General features: G+C 42.4%; 1 protein-coding gene and 1 pseudogene across 1 annotated transcript in view; one reads left to right on the forward strand and one right to left on the reverse strand.

Moving 5' to 3' along the window:
- Positions 1 to 20284, reverse strand: part of ANKS1B (ankyrin repeat and sterile alpha motif domain containing 1B) — a 1150548-nt gene that overhangs the window by 17758 nt on the left and 1112506 nt on the right. Inside the window, exon 25 of the mRNA XM_052640785.1 lies at positions 18765 to 18902. Within this exon, the coding sequence (XP_052496745.1) occupies positions 18765 to 18902 (138 nt within the window). The remainder of the gene's footprint in view (positions 1 to 18764; positions 18903 to 20284) is intronic.
- LOC128048404 (60S ribosomal protein L5-like) lies at positions 3418 to 4430 on the forward strand (annotated as a pseudogene).

Here is a 20284-nt window from a genome sequence, read left to right on the forward strand (position 1 = left end):
AATAGACTCACAGACATAGAAAACAAACATATGGTTGCCAAAGGGGGACTGGATGGGGTAAATCAGTAATTTGGGATTAACAGATACACACTACTATATATAAAATAAATAACAAGGACTTCTACTATATAGCACAGGGAACTATATTGAATATCTTGTAATAATTTATAATATAAAAGAATCTGAAGAAGGATATATGTTCAAGGTCTCCAGAAAGAAGCCACATTTCTCCTTTAGCTGTATCTTGCTTCTGTGTCTTATTTTTTTTAAGACCCAGGGTAGGCTTCATCTACAACTTGCTTCACCCACGTCTTGAGGCAAAAATAACTGAAAATATTCTGGGCATGTTCACAGAATTCATTGACATCTCCTTAGCTCTACCTAGTTAGTCTCTCAAGTAAAGTCAGAAATTTCATCTTGATAAATTATATTTACAGAATGGACGTCCCAGGTGGCGCTAGTGGTAAAGAACCCACCTGCCAATGCAGAAGACCTAAGAGATGTGTGTTCAATCCTTGGATCAGGAAAATCCCCTGGAGGAGGGCATGGCAACCCACTCCAGTATTTTTGCCTGGAGAATCCCATGGACAGAGGAGCCTGGTGGGCTACAGTCCATAGAGTTGCAAAGAGTTAGACACCACTGAAGTAACTTAGCACAAGCACATTTACAGAAACAAACACTGCTTAATCACAGGTCTTCAGCATTTAGAAATTAAGTATTAGGCATCCTGCTAAAATGAATATCTAGTTCAGGGCTGACATGGCAACTGGATAAAACAGAGAGCCTCTTTAGGGCTAATTCCAGCTAACTAAAAGTCATGAAATTAATGTTTCTCTCTACATGGAACAGGGGTCTATGCAGAAATTTTTGAAAATACATAAATTAAAAAATTCTACTGCTGGGATAGAGCCACTGCTACATTTTGGTTTATTTTACATTTGTATATATCCATGATTACTTTTATAAGCTATATGAATATTTATAAAAACAAAATTAGAATGATACTTTATCTGCAATTTCATGAGTTGCTTTTTCATGCAACATTAAATCATGAATGGTTTTTGCATGCCATTAAATGGTCTTCAAGAACCAGATTTTTAAAGGTAGCAGAGCATTCCACTGCATCTACTAAGGTTTAAAGTCATGCCTCACCCCGAGTCCATGAGGGTCAGCAGCTCAGTGAAAGACAGAAAGGAAGTTGGGCCCCAGCTCAGTAAGGCAGGACTTGCTTTCTCATAAAGTTCCAGGTTCTCTGCAGCATGCACGCCCTGTGATCACCTGTTCACACGGAACCACAGCCCACAGAGGCTGGACGGCAGGCCTCTCACACCTTCGCCAGAGGGGCTGGCCTGCCTGGGCAGAAGGGGAGCATGACCCATCTCTGTTGTGTCACTCAGCAGAGATTTGGGGAAAGAGTGTGCAGGAGGGAGGTTTGCTAGATTTCAACTCCTCCCCACTCTTCAAAAATAAAAGCTCCAAGTGGAAGCTACTGTAAACCCTTCACCAACTCGTGATGCTTCTGAAAAGGGGCACTTACCAATTTAAGACCGTTTTCACTTACCAAATTTTAACCCTTCTGAAAATCTTTCTCAAAGGAACAAGTCAGTTGATAAAAATGAGTTTTTCTTTGCTTATGGCAGATGCCTGTCTAATGCCTGACCTCATCTGTCCAAAGTGCATTAATGAACTGTCACGCCTCCAAGAGAACCACATGTTTTCACACCAACTCAACATTCAAACTCAATCCTCTGCCCTGGGTGCTCCCGCTCTGCTGGGGGCTGGCACAGCCTCATGGACAGGATTTGACTGCAACTGTCTGTTACGTCTAAAACTCAATATTAAATAAAATAAGATCATGGTTTCCGGTCCCATCACTTCATGGTAAATGGAAGGGGAAAGGTGGAAGCAGTGACAGATTTCCTCTTCGGCTCTAAAATCACCGTGGACAGTGACTGCAGCCATGAAATTAGAAGATGGTTGATGGTTGCTTATTGGCAGGAAAGCTAAGACAAATCTAGACAGTGTGTTAAAAAGCAAAGACACCATTTTGCCAACAAAGGGCCATTTAGGCAAAGGCTGTATTCTTTCCATTAGTCATGTCTGGATGTGAGAGCTGGACCACAAAGAATGCAGAGTGCTGAAGAATTGATGCTTTTGAACTGTGGTGCTGCAGAGGACTCCTGAGAGCCCCTGGGACAGCAAGGAGATCAAACGTTAGTCAGTCCTAAAGGAAATCAGTCCTGAATATTCATTGGAAGGACCGATGCTGAAGCTCCAATACTCTGGCCACCTGATGAGAACAGCTAACTCATTGGAAAAGACCCCGATGCTGGGAAAGATTGAAGGCAGAAGAAGAGGGTGAAAGAAGATGAGATGGTTGGATTGCATCACTGATTCAATGGACATAAACTTGGGCAAACTCTGGGAGCTGGTGAGAGGTAGGGAGGTCTGGCGTGCTGTAGTCCATGGGCTCTCAAAGAGTCAGACATGACTTGGTAACTAAACAACAATAACAATCTACTGTGTCCCTTTTGAGAAATCTGTTTGCAGGTGAAGAAGCAACAGTTAGAACTGGACATGGAACAATGGACTGGTTCTAAATTGGGAAAGGAGTACATCAAGGCTGTATGTTTTCACCCTGCTTATTTAACTTATATACAAAATGCCAGACAGAATGAAGCACAAGCTGGAATCAAGATTGCAGGGAGAAATATCACTAACCTCAGATATGCAGATAACACCAGCCTTATGGCAGAAAGTGAACAGGAACTAAAGAGCCTCTTGAAAGTGAAAGAAGAGAGTGAAAAACTTGGCTTAAAACTCAACATTCAGAAAACACTTGTAAACCCATGGCTGATTCATGTTGATGTATGGCAAAAACCATATTGTAAAGTAATTAGTCTCCAATTAAATAAATAAAAAAAACCTCAACATTCAAAAAATGAAGACCATGGCATCCGGTGCCATCACTTCATGGCAAATAGATGGGGAAACAATGGAAACAGTGAGACTTTATTTTCTTAGGCTCCAAAATCACTGCAGATGGTGACTGTAGCCATGAAATTAAAAGATGGTCATTCCTTGGAAGAAAAGCTGTAACAAACCTAGACAGCATATTAAAAAGCAAAGACATTACTTTATGGACAAAGGTCCATCCAGTCAAAGCTATAGTTTTTCCAGTGGTCATGTATGGATGTGAGAGCTGAACCATAAAGCTGAGTGTTGAAGAACTGATGTTTTTGAACTGTGGTATTGGAGGAGACTCTTGAGAGTCCCTTGGACGGCAAGGAGATCCAACCAGTTCCTCCTAAAGGAAATCAGTCCTGAAAATTCATTGCAAGGACTGGTGCTGAAGCTCCAATCCTTTGGCCACCTGATGCAAAGAACTGACTCACTGCTTTCTCCCCGCCGGAGCCGTGCTGGTTCTGCAGCTCTGTGGCAAGCCGCGGAGTTGGGGTTCTGTTCCGCAGGATGGGGTTTGTTAAAGTTGTCAAGAACAAGGCCTACTTCAAGAGATACCAAGTGAAATTCAGAAGAAGGCGAGAGGGCAAAACTGACTATTATGCTCGGAAATGATTGGTAATCCAAGATAAAAATAAGTACAACACACCTAAATACAGAACGATAGTTCGTGTAACGAACAGAGATATCATTTGTCAGATTGCTTATGCCCGTAGAGAAGGAGATATGATAGTTTGTGCAGCTTATGCTCACAAACTCCCAAAGTACGGTGTGAAGGTTGGCTTGACAAACTATGCTGCCGCATATTGTACTGGCCTGCTGCTGGCCCGCAGGCTTCTTAATAGGTTTGGTATGGACAAAATTTATGAAGGCCAAGTCAAGGTGACTGGTGATGAATACAAAGTGGAAAGCATTGATGGTCAACCTGGTGCCTTCACCTGTTACTTGGATGCAGGACTTGCCAGAACTACTACCAGGAATAAAATGTTTGGGGCCCTAAAGGGAGCTGTCGATGGAGGCTTGTCTATCCCTCACAGTACCAAACGGTTCCCTGGTTATGATTCAGAAAGCAAAGAATTCAGTGCTGAGGTACACCGAAAGCACATCATGGGGCAAAATGTTGCAGATTACATGCGTTACCTGATTGAAGAAGATGAAGATGCTTACAAGAAACAGTTCTCTCAGTACATAAAGAACAACGTAACTCCAGACATGGAGGAGATGTATAAGAAAGCTCATGCTGCAATATGAGAGAATCCAGTGTATGAGAAGAAGCCTAAGAAAGAAGTTAAAAAGAAGAGGTGGAACCGTCCCAAAATGTCACTTGCCCAGAAGAAAGATCGGGTAGCTCAGAAAAAGGCAAGCTTCCTTAGAGCTCAGGAACGAGCTGCTGAGACTTAAACCAAACCACAATTTTCTATCAAGATTTGTCAGATAATACAATAATAAACTTATTGAACAAGCCAAAAAAAAAAAAGAACTGCCTCACTGGTAAAGATCTTGATGCTGCGAAAGACTAAAAAGGCAGGAGAAGCAGATGACAGGATGAGATGGTTAGATGGCATCACCAACTTGATGGACATGAGTTTAAGCAAGCTGTGGGGGTTGGTGATGGACAGGGAAGCCCGGTGTGCTGCAGTCCATGGGGTCACAAAGAGTCAGATACGACTGAGGACTGAATCCTTTTGAAACTCTGAGATCTTAGCAGGGCCATGTAACTAACTCAGGGTAGTTAGTTCAGTCGCTCAGTTGTGTCCAATTCAGGGCAAGCACTCTATAAATGTAGAAATTGTGGCGTCCTATCCCAAGGCCACAAGTGTGAGGCTTTGCACCAAGGCCAGAGACACAGAGTCTAGAACCAAGGCCACTTCTGAAGCTGACTGAGCCCCTTTGTAACCGTTGCCAAAAGCTCCCGTCCACCCTGATCATCACCAGCAAGCTTCCTGGCCCCAAATGAGGCAAAAATGCCCACCCCTGTACCTATCCTACAGCACTCAAACCAATCACCCAATACCACCCTTCCAGGAGGAACTTCCTTTGTCTTGAGGCTGTAAAAATTGACTATTAACCCACAAAAAGCCTCTGCTTTCCCTTGAGCCAGCCCGCTATTCTAATAGCATGCTGTCAGCTGTCTCTAGGGTGTCAGAAGGTCGGCCCACTGCGTTTGCAGCGCCTTCATTACCTCCGCTCCCTGCTCTTAATAAACTCACTCCCTTCTGAAATGCTCTGTCTGGAAATTCTTTTCTAACTTGCGCTTGAGCTGCCAGGACAGAAATGTGTTTTATACAGGCTTGGACTTTCCCCTCAGGTGTGGGACACTGCTGCAGCAAATATGTTATAAACCAAATCCTCACACAGGGTCTGGTAAGAAAGAACACAAGCACCACCATAACTGCAGCTGCGGCTCTCCCTCCTCAGCGGCTAAGATGGACTGAGCACCATGGGCCATGTGTCCATGAACAGACATGGGCGTGTGTCATCTCGCTGAATCCTCACAGTAACCCCAGGAGGAGGGTGCTGCTGTTATCTCTATTTTACAGAGGAGGAAACAGGATTAGAGGCATTCTTGTTCAAACGATGAAACTAAGAAGTGCAGACCTGGGATTCAAAACCAGGCTGATTCTGTCAATATTGTGAAAGTGATCATACTACCCAAAGCAATCTATAGATTCAGTGCTGCTGCTGCTGCTAAGTCACTTCAGTCGTGTCCGACTCTGTGTGACCCCATAGACGGCAGCCCACCAGGCTCTCCCATCCCTGGGATTCTCCAGGCAAGAACACTGGAGTGGGTTGCCATTTCCTTCTCCAATGCATGAAAGTGAAAAGTAAAAGGGAAGTCGCTCAGTCGTGTCTGACTCTTCGCGACCCCATGGACCACAGCCCACCAGGCTCCTCTGTCCATGGGATTTTCCAGGCAAGAGTGCTGGAGTGGGGTGCCATTGCCTTCTCCGCAGTCCCTATCAAATTACCTAATAGCATTTTTCACAGAACTAGAACAAAAAATTTCACAATTTGTATGGAAACACAAAAGACTCCATATAGCAAAAGCAATCTTGAGAAAGAAGAATGGAAGTGGAGGAATCAACCTTCTTGACTTCAGACTATCCTACCAAGTTACAGTCATCAAGATTACATCGTGTTGGCACAACAACAGAAATATAGACCAATGGAACAAGACACAAAGCCTAGAGATAACCCACACACCCACGGTCACCTTATCTTGGACAAAGGAGCCAAGAATATACAATGGAGAAAAGATAATCTCTTCAATAAGCAGTGCTGGGAAAGCTGGACAGCTATGTGTAAAATAATGAAATTAGAACACTAACACCATACACAAAGATAAACTCAAAATGGACTAATGACCTAAATGTAAGACCAGAAACTATAAAACTCTTAGAGGGAAAAATAGGCAGAACACTCTTTAATATAAATCACAGTGAGATCCTCTATGACCCATCTCCTAGAGTAATGGAAAAAAAAACATAAATAAATGGGACCTAATTAAACTTAAAAACTTCCATACAGCAAAGGAAACCACAAACAAGATAAAAGGACAACCCTCAGAGTGGGAGAAAATAATTGCAAATGAAGCAACTGACAAAGGATTAATCTCTAAAATATATAAGCAGCTCATACAGCTCAATATCAGAAAAACAAACAACTCAATCAAAAAATGAGCAGAAGACCTAAACAGACATTTCTCCAAAGACATACAGATGGCTAATAAACACATGAAAAAATGCTCAACATCACTTATTAGAGAAATGCAAATCAAAGAATTGATGCTTTTCAACTGTGGTGCTACAGAAGACTCTTGAGAGTCCCTTGGACAGCAAGGAGATCAAAACAGTCAATCCTAAAGGAAATAAACCCTGAATATTCACTGGAAGGACTGATGCTGAAGCTCCAATACTTTGGCCACCTGATGCAAAGAGGGGACTCATTGGAAAATACCCTGATGCTGGGAAAGATTGAAGGCAGGAGGAGAAAGGGGTGACAGAGGATGAGATGGTTGGATGGCATCACTGACTCGATGGACATGAGTTTGAGCACACTCTGGGAGCTGGTGAAGGACAGGGAAGCCTGGTGTGCTGCAGCCCACAGGGTTGCAGAGTCAAACATGACTTAGAGACTGAACAACAATAAGAGATCAAAACTACCATAAGCTGTCACCTCACACCGGCCAGAATGGTCATCATCAAAGCTACAAACAACAAATTCTGGAGAGGATATGGAGGAAAGGGAACCCTCTTGCACTGTTGGTGGGAACGTAAACTGATATAGCCACTATGGAGAACAATATGGAGATTTATTTTAAAATTAGGAATAAAACTACCATATGACCCAGCAATCCTACTACTGGGCATATATCCTGAAAAAACCATAATTGAAAAAGACACGTGCACCCCAATGTTCACTGCAGCACTATTTACAATACCCAGGACAGGGAAGTGACCTAGACCCTTGACAGATGAATTGAAGTTGTGGTTTGGTTCAGTTCAGTCGCTCAGTCATGTCCGACTCTTTGCGACCCCATGAATTGCAGCACACCAGGCCTCCCTGTCTATCACCATCTCCCGGAGTTCACTCAGACTCATGTCCATTGAGTCGGTGATGCCATCCAGCCATCTCATCCTCTGTCGTCCCCTTCTCCTCCTGCCCCCAATCCGTCCCAGCATCAGAGTCTTTTCCACTCAGTCAACCCTTTGCATGAGGTGGACAAATATACATACAATAGAATATTACTCAGCCATAAAAAGGGATAAATTTTAGTCAGTTCCAGTGAGGTGGATGAACCTAGAGCCTGTTATACAGAGTCAAGTAAGTCAGAAAGAGAAAAACATATTAACATATATATTTATGTTAAACATATATTAAAGTGTCATATGTTAACATATGTTAAACATAAAGCATCATATATTAACACAGATATATGGAATTTAGAAAAACGGTACTGATGATCCTATCTGCAGGACAGGAATGGGGACTCAGACGTAGAGGACAGATTTATGGATGCAGCAGGGGCAGGAGAGGGTGGGACAGGTTGAGAGTGGCACTGAAATAGATACATTATCATATATAAAACACTTAGCTCAGGGAAGCTGTGTGTAGTGCAGGGTGCTCAACTTGGCGCTTGGTGAGTCTACAGAGGTGGGATGCGGTAGGAGAAGGGAGGAGGTTCAAGCGGGGGGGAACGTGTGTATACCTATGGCTGATTCATGTTGGCGTATGGCAGAACCAACACAACACTGTAAAGCAATTATCCTACCGTTAAAAATAAGTAAATAAAAAAGCCAGACTGATTCTAAAGACCTCAACCCTAGGCATGACATTTGCTTTTCAGTTACACAGGAGGAGTTATAATGAACACATGTATGAATGCTGTAAAACAATCTGTGAGAAAAAAACAATCAGAATGCCTACTTTCTAACTTAGCATAAATTGGGATTGATTTAAGACTCATAACATCCAACCCCTTGAAAGTGAAAGTGTTAGTCACTCAGTTGTGCCCAACTCTTTGTGACCTCATGGACTGTAGCCCATCAGGCTCCTCTGTCCCTGGGATTCTCCAGGCAAGAATGTTGGAGTGGGTTGCCATGCCCTCCTCCAGGGGATCCTCCTGACCCAGGGATCCAACCCAAGTCTCCTGCATTGCAGGCAGATTCTTTTTTTTTTTTTTTTTTAATTTTTATTTTTACTTTATTTTGCTTTACAATACTGCATTGGTTTTGCCATACATTGACATGAATCCGCCACGGGTGTACATGAGTTCCCAATCATGAACCCCCCTCCCACCTCCCACCCCATATCATCTCTCTGGATCATCCCCGTGCACCAGCCCCAAGCATCCTGTATCCTGCATCAGACATAGACTGACGATTTGTTTCTTACATGATAGTATACATGTTTCAATGCCATTCTCCCAAATCATCCCACCCTCTCCCTCTCCCACAGAGTCCAAAAGTCCGTTCTAAACATCTGTGTCTCTTTTGCTGTCTCACATACAGGGTTATCATTACCATCTTTCTAAATTCCATATATATGTGTTAGTATACTGTATTGGTGTTTTTCTTTCTGGCTTACTTCACTCTGTATAATCGGCTCCAGTTTCATCCATCTCATTAGAACTGATTCAAATGTATTCTTTTCAACGACCGAGTAATACTCCATTGTGTATATGTACCACAGCTTACTTATCCATTCATCTGCTAATGGACACCTAGGTTGTTTCCATGTCCTGGCTATTGTAAACAGTGCTGTGATGAACACTGGGGTACACGTCTCTTTCAATTCTGGTTTCCTCAGTGTGTATGCCCAGCAGTGGGATTGCTGGGTCATAAGTCAGTTCTATTTAAAATTTTTTAAGGAATCTCCTCACTGTTCTCCATAGTGGCTGTACTAGTTTGCATTCCCACCAACAATGTAAGAGAGTTCCCTTTTCTCCACACCCTCTCCAGCATTTATTGCTTGTAGACTTTTGGATTGCTGCCATTCTGACTGGTGTGAAATGGTACCTCATTGTGGTCTTGATTTGCATTTCTCTGGTAATGAGTGATGTTGAGCATCTTTTCCTGTGTTTGTTAGCCATCCGTATGTCTTCTTTGGAGAAATGTCTATTTAGTTCTTTGGCCCATTTTTTGATTGGGTCATTTATTTTTCTGGAATCGAGCTGCAGGAGTTGCTTGTATATTTTTGAGATTAGTTGTTTGTCAGTTGCTTCATTTGCTATTATTTTCTCCCATTCAGAAGGCTGTCTTTTCACCTTGCTTATAGTTTCCTTTGTTGTGCAGAAGCTTTTAATTTTAATTAGATCCAATTTGTTTATTTTTGCTTTTATTTCCAGTATTCTGGGAGGTGGATCATAGAGGATCCTGCTGTGATTTATGTTGGAGAGTGTTTTGCCTATGTTCTCCTCTAGGAGTTTTATAGTTTCTGGTCTTACGTTTAGATCTTTAATCCATTTTGAGTTTATTTTTGTGTATGGTGTTAGAAAGTGATCTAGTTTCATTCTTTTACAAGTGGTTGACCAGTCTTCCCAGCACCACTTGTTGAAGAGATTGTCTTTAATCCATTGTATATTCTTGTGCAGGCAGATTCTTTACCGCCTGAGCCATCCCCTTACCACCCCTCCTCCCCAAAATAGGAATAAGAGAAAAAGTGACTTATTTTCTTAATATTTTTTGGCTTGTTTAATTCTCAACAACTTATGCCAATGGACAGGATGTACTGATAAACACTATCTATTAATTTAATCTATTTTCTTTTTTTGACGGTGGCAGGGGGTGGGGATCGGGTAAGGTGGTGGTATGAAAGGACTGTAAGGCTGGGAGTGCTGCCGTTTTTATTCAATCACTGATCTTGGGAGCAGGATCGCCACTGCCACAGACCTGGTGAATTTTAGGGGCTGTGCCAGGGAAAGGTTTCTGCGTGAGAGCAGCTTGCTACTCTGTAAGAGGGAGACTTGCCAGGGAACATGTTACGGTCCCATATTAAGGGACTCTAACATGCGCTTTAACACATTCTTATACTGCCACTCTAGGGTTCTTGCCTGGAAAATCCCATGGACAGAGGAGCCTGGCGGGCTACAGTCCATGGGGTCACAGAGTCAGACATGACTAAATGATGATGACAATACTGCCATTTATTTTCATAGTGTCACAGTCAAGTCCCTGAGGGTCATTTTCAAATGGAGAAAATGAGAAACAGAATGAAAGAGACCATCTAACTCTAATTACAGTATTAATTCCATTGTCAGAGATCAGCTAACATCAATAATAGAAGTTCTCTTGCAACGGTGAATTCCCACTTTGTGGGACAATCTCTGCAACATAAGCCACAAGTACTTTCCACTAGGAACCCCACATTCCTCAATGGAAAGCAACTCTGAGTTTAAGAAGTGGAAACATAGGTGAACATGGTCAAAAAGTAAAAACTTTCAGTTGTAAGATGAGTAAGTCCCTGGAGTGCACATGTATAGCAAGGTGACTATAGTTAACAGTTACCATACAGGCATGCCTCATTTTATTGTGTTTTGATGATACTGTTTTTTTTTTAATTGAAGGTTTGTGGAACCCTGTACTTAGCAAATCTGTCGACAATTCTTCCAATAGCCTTTGCTCACTTCATGTTTCTGTGTCCCATTTTCATAATTCTTGTAATATTTCAAACTTTCTCATTATTATTATATTTGTTACGCTGAACTGTGATCAGATCTTCTGTTACCACTGAAAAAAGATTACAACATGCTGAAGGCTCAGATGATGGTTAGCATATTTTAGCAATAAAGCATTTTTAAATCAGCACCAGAGGTGGCACTAGCGGTAAAGAACCCGCCTGCCAAAGCAGGAGATCTAAGAGACACGGGTTCAATCCCTGGGTCGGGAAGATCCCCTGGAGAAGGACATGACATCCCACTCCAGTATTCCTGCCTGGAGAATCCCATGGACAGAGGAGCCTGGTGGGCCACAGTCCATGGGGTCGCAAAGAGTTGGATACGACTGAAGTGACTTAGCGTGCACACACATTGTTTTTTAGACATGGTTCTACTGCACACTTAACAGGCTACAGGACACTGTACACATAATTTTCATATGCTCTGGGGAATCAAAAAATTCATGTGACTTTATTGTGATATTTGATTCATTGCAGTGATCTGGAAAACCAAACTTGCAATATCTTTGAGGTTTGCCTATACTGTACATTTGAAAGTTATTGACAGAGCAGATCCTGAAGTTCTTATCACACATACAAACAAACCCAATGTGTAAGTATGTGATGGATGTTAACTAAACTTATCATGCAGCACATGTATCAAGTCCTTATGTTGTATACCTAAAACTCATACAGTGTTATATGCCAATTGTATCTCAGTTAAACTGGAGAAAAAGAAAGGGCTCCGGAATCTCACTTTCATTAAACTGATCACAGTGTTGTTGACTCTGGTAGTGTTCTTCCCCTGCACTTAAGTTTGCTGATACTTAGTGATGGAAGAGGACTATAGAATGCTGCCCCCAGCCTGCTGACCACAATTTCCTTCATTCTGTCATCTCTCTTCTTCCAGTTTGGATCCTTTCATGGCCCACATTCAACCCAGAAAGCACAGGAAAGAGGGATCCTCGTCTCCCCCACACATCACCCACAGGCATCAAGACTTTGACGTTACCTACATATTTCAGAACTAGTCTAAGCTTCACACACTGAAGATTATAGAATTTGGGAGTCGCAAGTAAGAGAAAAATGAGCATGGTTAAAAATCCAAAGACTGCAAACATGCTCTGTATAGAGAGGTGAGAATTAGCTATGGTTTAGTGGTGGTCATGGCTTTTGATGCTATTAAAACAAAATAAACATTTCAACTATAAAACTACTGAATGAGATCCCTCCCAGATTTCTAAAATAAATCTGACAGTTTCACAAAGAATGCATAAAAATCTTTCTGATCTGCCTGTCTCCATTCAATGACCTAGATGTCTAGACTGAGTGAATAATATATAGAAGATGACAGTTTCCAAGTGATCTTAATTCTATCTATCTGTTTCTTTTGGTGGCTTTTTAAGGACAATCATTGCAGCCTTGGGATCCAGTGGCCCCAGAAACAACCCATTCTCCCTCTTGTCAGCCCAACAGCATGGTATTCCCCTTCATTCATTGGAGACAAGGGTGGAGGAGAGGGGCTTCCCTGGTGGTCCACTGGTTAAGAATCTGCCTGCCAGTGCAGGAGACTTGGGTTTGATCCCTGGTCCAGGAAGACTCCGCATTCCAAGGAGAAGCTAAGCCCATGTGCCGTAACTACTGAGCCAGTGCTCCGGAGCCCGAGAACCACAGCTACTGAAGCCCTTGCGCCTAGAGCCCGTGCTCCGCAACAAGAGAAGCCACTGCAACGGGAAGCCAGCGCACCACCATGAAGAGTAGCCCCTGCTCACTGCAACTAGAGAAAGCCCATGCGCTGCAATGAACACCAGCACAGCCAAGAATAAAATAAATCAATCCTTCAAAAAAGAACAGTGGAGGAGAAAAAAGCTGAATTTGTTGTTTTAAGCCTCAAAACGCCTAGACTCATAAAGTGTTAGCCTCTCAGTTGTGTCCGACTCTTTGTGACCCCATGGACTGTATGTAGCCCACCAGGCTCCTCTGGTCCATGGAATTCTCCAGGCAAGAATACTGGAGTGTCCATTTCCTTCTCCAGGAGATCTTCCCAAACCAAGGATAGAACCTGGGTCTTCTGTACTGCAGGAAACTACATTCCTAGACTCATAACACACATTTTTTTTTTCCCTCCCTAGGCCTATTCTCTTCCCTCAAGTTTTCACTGCCTGGAAGGTGGAGGTTGGGCAGCTTCTTGTTCAGAAGTGGATGAGGCATGTCCCATTAGAGAGGTGACTAGGAATCAGCTGCCACCATAGTGAGTCTAGAATGCAGAGTAGGTCTGGAGTTTGCTGGTAGGTATAATGGGTGTGTACGCTGTGTTCTTAGTTGTTAAGTTGTGTCTGACTCTTTGAGATCTCATGGAGTGTAGCCCACCAGGTTCCTCTGTCCATGGGGATTCTCCACGCAAGAATACTGGAATGGGTTGCCATGCCCTCCTCCAGGGTATCTTCCCAACCTAGGGATCAAACCCAGGTCTCCTGCATTGGAGGCAGATTCTTTACCATCTCAGCCACTAGGGAAGCCCAATGAGGTATAATACACACTGGCTTTTCTTGGGAACACTAATTCCACTTCTGATCTAGTCTTTTTAAAATTTTCATCTACCTGTCATTTAAAACTGAAAATATCACAAGCTGAATTTAGTGTATTAGGTTGGGGCAAAAGTAATTTCAGTTTTACAATTGTTGAACTTTGTCATTTGATATTGAAATACATTCTTAAATAAATGTGGTTCTGCTATACATCATTTTAATGTGCATTTCTCGCTTTATTTTTTTGCTAATGACATATTACTTGCTGTTTAATTTATATTTCTTTTAGACTACAGAAATGATGTTAGACAAAAAGCAAAGTTGAGCGATTTTTTATTCGAGTTCAAAATGGTCATAAAGCAGCAGAGACAACTCAAAACATCAACAATGCATCTGGCCCAGTAACTGCTAATGAATGTAGAGTGCAGTGGTTGTTCAAGAAGTTTTGCAAAGGAAACGAGAGCCTTGAGGATGAGGAGTACAGTGGCTGACCATCGGAAGTTAACAATGACCAACTGAGAGGATCACTGAAGCTGATCCTCTTAAAACTACATGAAAAGTTGCCCAAGAACTCAACATTGACCATTCTATGGTTGTTTGGCATTTGAAGCAAATTGTAAAGGTGAAAAAGCTCAATAAGTGGGTGCCTCACAGCTGACTAAAAATTTAAAAATTGTTATTTTAACATGTTATCCTCTCTCATTCTATGCAACAACAATGAACCATTTCTCGAACGGATTGTGACATGTGACAAGTGAATTTTATATGACAACCAGCAATGACCAGCTCAGTGACTGGACTGAGAAGAAGCTCCAAAGCACTTCCCAAAGCCAAACTTGCACCAAGAAAAGGTCATAGTCACTGGTGGTCTGCTGCCCATTTGATCCACTACAGCTTTCTGAATCCTGGTGAAACCTTTATATCTGAGAAGTATGCTCAGCAAATTGATGAGGTGCACTGAAAACTGCAATGCCTCAGCCAGCACTGGTCAACAGAATGGGCCCATTCTGTTGTCTTCTCCATAATACCACCTGATCGCACGTTGCACAACCAGCACTTCAAAAGTTGAATGAATTGGGCTACAAAGTTTTGCCTCATTTGCCATATTCACCTGACCTCTCAAAATCCGACCTCCACATCTTCAAGCAGCTCAACAATTTTGTGCAGGGAAAGTGCTTCCACAAGCAGCAGGATGCAGAAAATGCTTTCCAAGAGTTTGTAGAATCCTGAAGCATGCTACAGGAATAAACATTTCTTTTTGGCAAAAATGCGTTGATTGTAATGGTTCCTATTTTGATTAATAAAGATGTGTTGGAGCCTAGTTATAATGATTTAAAATTCATGGTACGAAATTTAAAAATTGCGGTCCAAAACTACAATTACTTTTGTACCAACCTAATAGATTCTTAGGAATGAGAACAAGCTTAGAGAAGATAAAGTGTAACATTTTCTGAAGTATGTTCTGCAGAACGCCAGGCCCATGAGGAGCTCTCCTGGCAAGAGGCTCCCATGGCCAAATGACCCTGGAAAACACAGGGCACTCCCCCGCCTGGTGTCTGAGCCTGCTGACGGCTCTGCAGTGTCTCAGAGTAAACAACTATGTTAGATTCACATGCTTGCTTTCGTAGGGGGGTTTGAGCTTCCCTTCCAAGACCATAGGATTTCCTTGATAATAGGAGATATTCAGAAAAACTTCCTGTGACTCATAAAAGATCTACAAAGTGAAAGTAGTAATAACTGCAATTAAAAATGTGTATGTCATGGTAGGGGGGTGGGGGAAGAAGACAGTGGGATGAATTGAGAGAGTTGCACTGACATATGTATACTACCACGTGTAAAGCACAGAGCTAGCGGGAAGCTGCTGTGTAGCAGGGAGCTCAGCTTGGTGCTCTATGGTAACCTAGATTGGGGGGAGATTTAAGAGGGAGGGGAAATATATACACATATAGCTGATTCATGCTGCTGTACAGCAGAAACACAACACTGTAAAGGAATTATACTCCAATAAAAAGTAAGCAAATATATGCTCAAAACACATCAGCTGAAAGACTAAATGTATACTGGAGGTATTCTTTTGCCATTTGGGCAGCCTGGGGGGACTGATTCATATCAGAAGAATGTTAACGCTTCAAGAATGGACTGAATATTGAATTGCCCTACATAAAGACACAAAATCCATGCTCAAAGAGGCTTTTTTTTTTTTTTTTTTTCCAGTGCAAACAAAGCTTGGTGCATCTCAAAACTGCTCAAAGGCCCAGGTCAGGACTGGTGGCCTTTGTGACTGTTTTTGAAATTAGACAAACTCTTCACCTAGAGAGAATTAAAATGGTGGATTCATGGTGTAAGACGAAAACCCTTTGGACTTGATACAAGACTCCTAAGCTAGTGAATGTCTACATTAAATCAAACATCTGGATGAAAAGATAAAAGGTGAAGCAATTCTCCACATGTTTTCAAAATGTACCAGGGACATTGTGTTGGTCTTAAAACCAAACAGTTGACTATTTTCCCCCTATATTTCACCTCAGAATTCTGGCGTCACATATACACCAGCTGAAAAACTCAAGGGGCCAGATGGCCCATGGGTATCATTTTTAGTTTGAATAGAGAACACTGTTTTAGATACTCTTATGGAGGCAAATTATATATTACTCTAAAACCAATTTAGAGAGAAACACTGCAATTCCCAAGGGAAGGCTGGAATTCATCCTGACAATACTGGAATATTAATGCTGACACTCAATGAAAACACTATGTAGAAGCAATAGACCAAGAGAAGGCCTACAGAGTCTGTGTTTGCTTTTTACTGCTTCTGTTTATTTATTCTAGTTTTCTTCAGTTCTTTGGCAAGGGCAGTGGGAAAATGTGGGGCCATAAATATACTTCTGAAAAATCGACCTTATGTCTTTCAGCAGGAAAAGGCCAGAGTGAATTGTGAGGTCCGAAGGGAAGGAGAGAGACAGAGGTGGTGGTGGTGCTGACACATTGTTTATGAGCCTCTACATACGTTCCTTCATTTCAGTCCCCGTGAAACCTGTGAGGGACAAATCCCTGCACCTGTTCTGTAGACAAAGGAAATCGGGACTCCGAGTCCTGCTCCTCATCTAACATCAGGGAGCAGGCAGCCAGTTGGAATGTGAACTCTGAGCAGCTTGTCCCTTCTATGACACCAAGGCCACTCTCCCAGAGAACGGTGTATCATGCAAACCAAAAGGTATGGGGATAGAAAGATAAATTCTGCTGTTTAAAGAAACAACTGTATCTTACAAGAATGGCAAGTTCTGGCTAAGGGCACCAGGAACCTAATGCTGACATGGCTTTAATCAACAATTTCGATCCCGTGGGAACAAACGCATCCAGGGATACTGTAAGGGCTTGGCTTTGCAGTCCTTAACTGTTAACACCGACCACCTGTATCCGAAAAAGAATCTCCAAAATATACAAGCAGCTCATGCAGCTCAATATCAAAAAAATAGAAACCCAATCAAAAAATAGGCAGAAGATATAGAGACATTTCCCCAAAGAAGACATACAGATAGCTAACAAACAAACGGAAATACACTCAACACCACTCATTATCAGAGAAATGCAAATCAAAACTACAATGACATATTACCCCACACCAATTAAAACGGCCACTCTCAAGAAATCTACAAACAATAAATGCTGGAGAGGGTGTGGAGAAAAGGGAACCCTCTTGCACTGTTGGTGGGAATGTAAATTGATACAGCCACTATGGAGAATAGGTTGGAGGTTGTAGAACTACCGTATGACTTAGCAATCCCATTCCTGGGCATATATCCTGAGAAAACCATAATTCAAAAAGACACATGTAACTCAATGATCACTGAAGCACTATTTACAATAGCCAGGACATAGAAGCAACCTAGATGTTTATTGACAGACGAATGGATAAAGAAGATGTGGTATACATACACAATGGAATGTGAGCGATAAAAAGAAATGAAATTGGGTCATTTGTAGTGACGTGAATGGACCTAGAGTCTGTCATACAAAATAAGTCAGAGAAAAACAGATATTGCATATGGGTTAGTTTTAAGACAATGACATACAGGATTATAGGTGGTATAACACCATAAGGACATCATTACAAGACTAATTTCTGAATATGGGTCATATTTAAATAGACCAACCCTCACTGTTCCCAATTATTATTTGTAGATGTCTAATTTAATTACTATTCAATATAGAAAACCATAAGTATTGTATGAGGCACTAAAATTTATATTTCTTCCAAACAAACCTAGACTACTATGTCCTACTATTTAGAAATGGCTACCCAAGAAACCAACAGACATAGTAAAGGAACAAAAGCTGAAAGACATTTACTGTATTTCGGTACCAGAGAAAAAAAGGGATTCATTAAATTTAAAAAGTGAAGTTAGGTTGTTTCCACGTCCTGGCACCCGTGGTGGATTCATGTCAATGTATGGCAAAACCAATACAGTATTGTAAAGTAAAATAAAGTAAAAATAAAAATTTAAAAAAAAAAAGTCCACCAGACAGCATGAATAATCAAAATGAAATGAAACAGTAAAAAAAAAAAAAAAAAAAAGTGAAGTTAGTAGTTGATCCATGGCAGTTCAGATACTGAATAGAAGTGGAGTTTGAAATTTAATGGATGAGTGAAAATATAGAAAAAGCTCAGAAAAGCTGAAGTCTGCAAAATATCTTATACCATGAATACCTTAATATTTGGTAAAACCACCAAACAAACAAAAACCAAGCATTTGGACTTCCTGGTGGTCCAGTTGTTAAGAATCTGCCTGCCAGTGCAGGGGACACAGGTTTGATCTCTGAGCCAGAAAGATCCCACATATTGAGGAGTAACCAAGCCTGCGTTATGTACCACAACTACTGAAGCCTACACCTAAAACCCATGTTCTGTACAGCAAGAGAAGCCACTTCAATAAGAAGCTCAACAGAGGGCAGCCCCTTGCTCGCCACAACTTGAGAAAGCCCACATGTAGCAACGAAGACCCAGTACAGTTAAAAAAAAAAAAACAACCTCAAATAAACCAAGCATCTAAATTGCTTTCAATAAATTCCAGGTGCATTCACAGAAATATTTAGTCAGTCTAAAGAGGACAGTTACTCACCACATCAAAGGCAGTAAACACGTGACAGTAGTGGTGATTGGACTTCAAATCCTTAGTGATATAAGCGAATGTTGAGAGGTCTTCCGGGTCCTGGGCAGCACAGGAGATATTACGAATCTCATGCTCAGCAATTATGTTCTGGAAGAAATGACATAAATGACCATTGTTTTCCTCTGCAAACCAGCCTATTTTAGAATCAAGGCAAATGACCTGGGAAGCAGCTGCTGTCCGTTTTCCTAGAAAGTTCTAGACCAGCAACATTCAAAATGACCCACTATATGTGGGCAAAGGTACACCAGGTCTGGAAGGAATATTTTCGTTTAATGAAAAACAACCTAAAATAGTCTGAACCCGGAGCAGCAGTTCTTGCCTGGCGCTGTGTAGACACTTAAAAAAAATAATTATTGTTAAGGATTTTACTATTTCTATCCCCCACGTACACCAGGAGGGTCAGCGCTGCCTTCCGCCAACTCTTCCTGGAAAAGCTCCCCTGCCCTGTTGTTCTGCTTCTCCAGGAGCCCGTACCCTCACCATCCCTTACTGTTGTCCTGTGCTGGCCAGAGCACCCCAGAGCCAAGGTAGGTTGGGGAGGGCAAGTCAAGGCACCCGCTCCTGACAACTCTGCAGAGACGAGGGCGCAGGGGTGGGAGGAGGGAAACAGCGCAGCGCAGGCTCAATGCAGGGCCCTGTGGATGAAGGCACTTTGCTAACTATTCCCGCTGCGCTGTAATTGCGAGTGGGCGCTGGAGGTTAGCCTCGGTAGCTCACAGGTGGAAACTGGTCTTCACACAGTGGAAGTGCCTTAACGGAGGGCAGGTGGCGGAGCTGAGCCCACAGTCTGGGGTTTTCGGACCGCAGAGCTCAGTTCAGTTCAGTTCAGTTCAGTCGCTCAGCTCAGTCGTGTCCTACTCTTTGCGACCCCATGAATCGCAGCACGCCAGGCCTCCCTGCCCATCACCATCTCCCGGAGTTCACTCAGACTCACGTCCATCGAGTCAGGGATGCCATCCAGCCATCTCATCCTCGGTCGTCTCCTTCTCCTCCTGCCCCCAATCTCTCCCAGCATCGGAGTCTTTTCCAATGACTCAACTCTTCTCATGAGGTGGCCAAAGTACTGGAGCTTCAGCTTCAGCATCATTCCTTCCAAAGAAATCCCAGGGCTGATCTCCTTCAGAATGGACTGGTTGGATCTCCTTGCAGTCCAAGGGACTCTCAAGAGTCTTCTCCAACACCACAGTTTAAACGCATCAATTCTTCGGCACTCAGCCTTCTTCACAGTCCAACTCTCACATCCATACATGATCACTCGAAAAACCATAGCCTTGACTAGACGGACCTCAGGCTCTCTCAAATACAATGCAATGCCTCTCACCCACAACCTCTCTCTCACTGGTTCAACGCTGTTTCATTTTTCTTCTCCCTAGCATTTTTTCGTGGCCTCTCCTTGCCAGCCTCCTCATCCCAAGCAGCCTTTAAGAATAATGGGAAAGTACCTGAGGAAACGTTTAGGTACCATTATC

The sequence above is a fragment of the Budorcas taxicolor genome, chromosome 5, assembly GCF_023091745.1.
Source record: "Budorcas taxicolor isolate Tak-1 chromosome 5, Takin1.1, whole genome shotgun sequence".
In the NCBI taxonomy this organism is placed as follows: domain Eukaryota; kingdom Metazoa; phylum Chordata; class Mammalia; order Artiodactyla; family Bovidae; genus Budorcas; species Budorcas taxicolor.